The following is a 7,238-nucleotide window of genomic DNA, read 5'->3' on the forward strand; positions in this document are numbered from 1 at the left end:
TAGCGCTCGAGCGTAAAGTCCTTCGGAGCGATGCGTGGAGGCGAAAGGGAAAGGTGGCGGCGACGATGGAACTTACAATTGAAACGTGATTTTGACGAGCCGGATATAGTGGCAGTGGTGAAAGTCCAACACGGTTGAGATGGGAAGGGCATGTATCAACCATGGATAGAAACAGAGCTTCCTCAATGTTATTCCGAAGTGATCCAGAAGCTGGGAATAAGAGGTTGAAAAAGTGCAGCGAACGGTTGGACACGCTGGAACCAGATTCTCGACCTGACCAAGGCTCACAAATGCATGTACGTAAACATTGACGGGAATTCAGCTAAATTTTTTTCAATTCATTCATAAAAAAGATCACCGGAATGACACCGCTCAAAGGTATTCGTCATCGAATGTGTCTTAGCAATTAAAGTCGCGCATATCTTTCGACGACCATAAAATATTTCGAATATAAAAAGACGATTTTTGTTGTTCCTAAGCATTCAGTTTTACTGTCTATCGATTTAAACGAGACAAACACGGAGATCTAGTGAAAAAAATGGGCGAAAAGTTGTTTATAGTTGTGTTGGTACTGCTCCACTATTGCCTATTCACTACAGCAGATTGTGTCCACGATAGTCGACATCCTCATAGCGGAAATTGTGAACATTACTATCGATGCATCTACGGCACATTGTACGAATTAAGTTGCCCGGATGGTTTACATTTCAATGTCAACACTGCGGACTGTGATTCACCCGACAACGCCAATTGTAAAAACGAAGACGAATGTGTCAACGACGATCTACTTCCACATGCCGAGAGCTGTGAATTGTTCTACAAGTGTTCGGAAGGCACTTTACAAGTTCTTAGCTGTCCCGATGGTCTACATTTTAATCCGATTGCAAAACAATGTGACTGGCCTGCAGAAGCGAAGTGTGCCATCGGTGAACACACTTGCGTCGATGGAGATCTATTTCCTCATGCAGAAAGTTGTCAGCTGTTTTACCAATGCTCTGGAGCTAGTCTACAGGTTCAAAGTTGTCCTGATGGACTACATTTCGATTCGATTGGAAAACAGTGCGACTGGCCTGCCGTGGCTAAGTGCGCCGTTACTGAGGACAAATGCGTTGACGGCGATCTATTTCCTCATGAAGGAAGCTGTCAGATGTTTTACCAATGCTCTGGGGCGAGTCTAGAGCTTCAGAGTTGTCCCGAAGGACTGCACTTTAGTCCGACTGGAAAATTCTGTGATTGGCCGGAAGAAGCTAAATGTGAAAATACGGCGGAAAAATGTACCGACGGAGATCTGTATGCGCATAAAGAAAGCTGTGAACTGTTTTACCAATGCTCTGGAGGAAGTTTGCACGTACAAAGCTGCCCGGCAGGACTTCATTTCAACTCAGTTGGCAATACTTGTGATTTCCCTGAAGAGGCACAATGTGATGTGGAAAAAGAAAAGTGTACTGATGGAGATCTATTACCTTATTCGGAGGCGTGCGACCAATTTTTCCTGTGCGTTCAAGGTGGATTGTATCTGCTCAGTTGTCCGGATAGACACCATTTCGATGCTAATGAAAAGCTTTGTGTTCTGACTTCGAATTTTCCTGGAACTTGCTGATAACTTGCATATCTGATGAATCTGACGGAACTTGAAGTAATTTATCCTTTTATTAGTGGAAACGCTTTGTTTGTTACGTTCAATTATTGAATAAATAGAATGAAAGATTTTATCTTTATTCGCTTGCTTGGTTCGTTGGTTGACATCGTGACTGCTGCAGATGTAACTTTGTGAATATCTTTAAAAACCTCCATTGAATGCTCTCAGGCTACAGACTATGTGTTGAATGGACTGTTACTGGATGGCCGCAATCACAAGCCGGATCGTCATTAAAAAATTGACCAGATCTACCGTGTCCAGTCCGGAGACGGTTTAATTTGACCCACAGTCTTAGAGGGAGTTCGAAACCCGGAGGTCTGTCTGATACTTAGCCAATTAAGTTATTACGATCGGGATTGTTTTGCTCCCGTCCATAGCTCCAACTATCGGTAACATCTACTTCACAATGTGCAAATTATCTGCGGATTTCCATGCTGGCTTTCGCGTCAAATTCAAACACTAACATTTCCTCTTAAACTTAGAATCGATAGACAAATCGGTGTACACTCCTGAGTTAATCGACTGAGCGCTGTTGTTGAATCAATTAAACATTTTATCGAAGAGAAAATGAAATGGGAAGTTTTAAAAGGATTGAGGAAGAACTGTTTCGAATTGTTGGAACTGAGTCTGCTTTTGTGGGGTGGACAACTGTCGCATGTCACGAAAAAAGAACTGCTCCATCCTTCACAGTTTTCAAATATCCAAAGAAAACAAAAAGTTACATTTCATCCACCTGGAGCAGACAGTCACGCACGGGGACGTATAACACGCTGTATTTGCTGACGATGATTCCGAAGAAGAAAGCAAAGCATCGGAAGAAATATTCAAGTTATGTGAACGACGAGTGGACGAGTGGTGGATGTTATTAAAACTTGCAAAAGTAAGAACGGCAGTGACTTTGTCACTCATAACACCTTATAGTTTTTCAAAAGGGTCGCAATCGGCACGGAATTTTTATCGACCAACCCACACTCTTGGCTAAACAATGAATAATGAAAATGTGGACGAGAATTCGTAAAAGATTTTGATTTGAAAACATTTATTCGTCAAACGATTACAAAAATTGTTAAAAAGCAACATTGAATCTAACTGACAAAAACACAATAACTTGCGACATCACTGTGATGCAAGCTTTATCCTGCGACGAAAGATCTCACGAGAAGCACTCTCGTTGTACACGTCGGCAAACCTCTCGAACTCCCTACACGTCGGCAAACCTCTCGAACTCCCTACACGTCGCTGCGACTGGTTCATTATACCCGTAGCTGGTTCTATGCGAAGGAGGACGAAAGACGTTCGTTCGGCGAAAGCTGTATGAGTGGATCGGCCTATTGCGATACGAATCAAAGAGTTCAACCAGCGACGGTGCACGAACCCTACCAGTAAGCACGTCGTACATGACCATCACTCGGGCATTCCTACGTCTTTCGGAAAGTCGTTCCAAACCCAGGATTTTCCGTCGTTCGTCGTAAGCTCATATCTACGATTCCTTCGAACCGTGCGTCTAAGCGCATAGATCACAAAGCGCTTCTGGACCGACTCGATGTAGGTACACGTGTCGCTGCTGGATGGAGACCAAATCACTGAGGAATATTCAAGATGTGATCTGACATGAGCATTATAAATGCTTGCCAGACACTTGACGTTCCGGAATTCGGCACAAATCCTCTTCAAAAAGCCCAACATGGAGAACGCTTTGGCGACTTTCAAACTAATATGAGGCCTGAACGTAGGTTGGGGGTCCAAAAGTACACCGAGGTCAGTCACAAGATTCACTCGCACTAAGTCAGCACCATTGATGTTGTAAACGAAGACGACTGGTTCCTTGATCCTGTAGAATGACATAGCTTTACACTTCCCAACGTTGATCGTCATTCGATTCTCACGGCACCACGTTGCAAACGAATTGACGTCAGCTTGCATATCAAGGGCATCCATCAAACAAGTGATCACATGGACTTGAGATCATCAGCAAACAAACTGCAGTTAGCCACGTCGTTGAAAAATAAAATGAATAAAAGTGGCCCAAGGTGGCTGCCTTGTGGCAAGCCAGATGTAACAAGGAACGGTTCAGAGTCATGTCCCATAACTCTGACAAATTGGACTCTGTCCGTGAGGTAAGTCTGAATCCAGTCTAACAAGCAAGGTTGGAAGCCTAATTCACGTAACTTTCGCACCAGATAGCTATGCCGAACCTGATCAAAAGCCTTTTGAATATCAGTGTACGCTGCATCGACTTGTGACCTCGATTCGATGGCGGTGATCAATAGCACAGCGGAGAGAGGAGTCAAATTAATGTCAGACTATTTAAATTGGTTCTCTAAAGATGATGAGGAAACAGGAGACATTTATCAAGTTGTTTCGTTGAGCCGGAAAGAATTTCCTTCAAACATTTGGTTCCGTTTTGAAATGACAGAAAATGTCACAAAATTTTTCGCTATTTTGAGCTAATTATTCTGACAAATCGTCAGATGAGTAGCGAGATTAATATTGCTAACTGCATTTAAACCTTCTTTTTCATAAAAAATTTAAAAAGAAAGAAAAGTAGAACAAGCAAAAAGGAAGAAATTTTGGAAATTACCGTGAAATATCGACTCACGTTCAATGAACACAACGCAATAATATTTTCAAAAAAAACATTTATTTAGACAACTCCATGTCCATTTGGATAACGATGGTCTCAGTACATGGAACATTTTGATTGTAGGACGAAGAGGAACGAGAATTGATAATGTTCACTGCATTTGTTACATAAATAAAATAATTCAGGAATGTAAAGAGTTCAGATGTCAGATTCTTTCGATCGATATTATCGATAATTTTGAACATGGTAGACGTAGTTGCAAAAAAAACTGAGTCTGACAACACTGCAGTCAATGCTAGATTGTAGGCTAGATACGTCTTTTTGCAACTACTTCAGGATTTTGGCTAGAAAGCTGAAGTAGTGCCAAAAGTAGTGGTTATAAGATTGTTTTGCCACTACTTTTGCAACTACTTTTGCCACTACTTTTGCTGAAGTAGTGGAAAAACAATTCTCAAAGTTTTGCAACTACTTTTGCGGAAGCATTGGCAAAGGTAGTATCCAAAGTTTTGCAACTACTTTTGCCACTACTTTTGCATATACTTTTGCATCTACTTTTACAACTCATTTTGCTGAAGTAGTGGCAAAATAGTTTCAAAGTATTGCATCTACTTTTCCAACTACTTTTGCATGTACTTTCACCACTACTTTTGATGACTTAGTTGCAAAAACGGTTCTCAAAGTTCTGCAACTACTTAGTAGCTAAAGAATATGACAATGTTATGGGTTCGTCTGCCACGCGAATAACCTGGAATCCATATATTACCTTTGTAAATCTTCAAATGAAGTGTCTTCGGCCGGGCACGATGTCCGAAATTCTTCTCATATTTCAACATTTCCGTGTAAAAGTTATCCAGTGGAAACAGAGCATTCAATTGGATTAATTCAATTTTTGGACAATTTATGATGAATTTGATCAGCGCCGGTAAATCATGACTGGTGTAATTGCGGAAAACGAGGAACGACATGTCTTATTTCGTTAATTTTTGCAAATTAGGCTCGTGGTATCGAAGCCGCTTCACAATTTGCGGAAAGTCGTCCGTCTGCAGAAGCAGATTTTTTAGGAAACGAGTGAGATCATGAGGTCCGAGAGGTAGAACAATGAGTTGCAATGATGTGACGTGGGGCAATTGAAGAATGTCCGGAATAAAATCTTCGAAGAGTGTACATCGTACGATGAGTTCTTTTAGTGATTGTGTCCTTCGCAATGTTTGTAGCATTTTGTTATTGGCACACTAAGAGAATCCTAGTGTGGTATGCTGTAGGGCAATTTATTTAGAACCACTAGCTTAGCAATCAAGCCTGCGTCAATTGACCTCGTCTGTCGCAGTATGAGTTTGTTCAATTGTGCACATAGCGATAAAGCCTCGAGATACTCTGCAAATAATGGCGCGCCAATTATTTCGAAAATTTCCACTTGCATATTGTGCCGGAGAAACGCATCGAATGGTACAAACGAATATTCGTCGGGATCGTCGATGTAATCTTCGGCTTTGAACCGGAAAACTTTCAATTTCGGAAATGTAATGGAAAATAACTCAGTCAGCTCATCCAACGTATAAATGGAACAGACCTCATCGTACTCGATGGAAAGGCTACGAAGGTTTGCACACCTGCGCATTGATTGAATAAAGATCGGCCAGTCGATTATGCCGATCAATTCCATCAGCGATATGTTTAGATGCACCAATTTATGGCCCCATTTGCTGAACCATTCGCTGCTCAGAATTGTGGAATTCAACGAGCGCAAATTTAAATCGGAAATTTTCGTACACTTTGCCATCATTGACAACAAATTCATTTGCTCGGTGACGGTGAATTGTCGTTTCGTGTCCACCGTTACGTCCCTTGTCTCTGCACCAAAATAATCCAAATATTTTAAATCGTTTGAATTCCGTATTGTGACCGGTACGCGTAATCTCGACACAATGGCGGCCAGTTGCTTGCATGAATGTCCAGCCGAATAGGCATCCTCCATTGGAAGAAAACGCACAATGTGTAGCAAACAATCCGGATGTAGGTCGAGCAGAGCAATGGAATTGACTGGCATCTGAAAGTTTAAAAAAAAAATTGGAAGCTTAACGTCCATCAATAAGATAAGGCAAACACACAATACAAAGTGTAGATTGAGCAATCAACTGCAGAAAAGAAGCGACAGGAAATGTACTAGATTTCTTGCGGTTCATTCGTGGAATCCCTTATCTGCCGTCATAAGGAAAAAAACCATATGGTCTTTTTACGTAGCAATGGCCTGTCGCATTTTAAACAACTTCATAAGGAAAAAAACCTGTTTTCCAAAAGATAGAAAAATTACGTATGGAGCAAAAAACAAAGGTACTTTAAAGGAGTTCGTATCATAAGTAAAAATACCTTAAAAATTGTAGGACTGTTATGCCTCTGCAACATTCAACAGATTATGTCTACTTTAACTTTTTTGTTTTTTAAATTTGGCGCTTTAATTTGATTTTTTAAGTTGTGCACCTGTTTGTTTTCAAAATGCTTTCAGAAAAGGGACAGACCTGTCAGAATAACACAATTCCATTCTTTAATCAAATTTTAGATTTTTTGGGTTCAGCTACGTGTTTAGGTGGTAAGTATAGTATAACTACGTGCTGTTAACATAAATTTCAAGCGACACGACACTTCTCAAATATGCTATAACTGCTTGTCTTAACCTCGAGTTTAGCTGCAATAAAAAGTAGTCGTCGAAGCGTTTCAGGCTACCTCCCAATTATCAATCAAAAGACCCACCGTGTTCTCACAAAAAATATTTATTCATCCGCGAAATTTCCAAAAAACATCAAATTTAATGAGTTTGACCTTTTGTCGGTATTTCGAACCAAAATGTTCGGCGGTTCAGAGGCATCAACTGTGTTAGCTTCCGAGTAATTCCACATTTTACTTCTTCTGTAATTCCAGAAGTAGAGGTTCTCATAGCAGGTGGCACCAAACCCTGATGTTTGGCCATGATAAAATCGAGTTCGATCCACTCATCCTCGAAGCTGTTGGCATACAGCA

At 41.0% G+C, this 7,238-nt stretch overlaps 1 protein-coding gene across 2 annotated transcripts; it reads left to right on the forward strand.

The window, feature by feature from the left end:
- The first annotated feature begins 455 nt into the window (after positions 1-455).
- Positions 456-1,711, forward strand: LOC119083838 (probable chitinase 10). 2 transcript variants are annotated; one of them, XM_037193641.1, is made up of 2 exons: positions 470-919; positions 1,088-1,711. In XM_037193641.1, the coding sequence occupies exons 1-2, from the start codon at positions 539-541 to the stop codon at positions 1,598-1,600; spliced, it is 894 nt and encodes a 297-aa protein (XP_037049536.1). In that variant the 5' UTR covers positions 470-538; the 3' UTR covers positions 1,601-1,711. The 2 variants fall into 2 exon arrangements, with proteins under 2 accessions (XP_037049535.1, XP_037049536.1); XM_037193640.1 differs by having other exon boundaries at positions 456-1,711.
- The last annotated feature ends 5,527 nt before the right edge of the window (positions 1,712-7,238 follow it).

This window comes from Bradysia coprophila, unplaced genomic scaffold (assembly GCF_014529535.1).
Source record: "Bradysia coprophila strain Holo2 unplaced genomic scaffold, BU_Bcop_v1 contig_70, whole genome shotgun sequence".
NCBI classification, from domain to species: domain Eukaryota; kingdom Metazoa; phylum Arthropoda; class Insecta; order Diptera; family Sciaridae; genus Bradysia; species Bradysia coprophila.

What these genes read in the sequence shown, in the direction of transcription:
- LOC119083838 (XM_037193640.1), top strand. Translation starts at nt 539, where the DNA reads ATGGGCGAAAAGTTGTTTATAGTTGTGTTGGTACTGCTCCACTATTGC.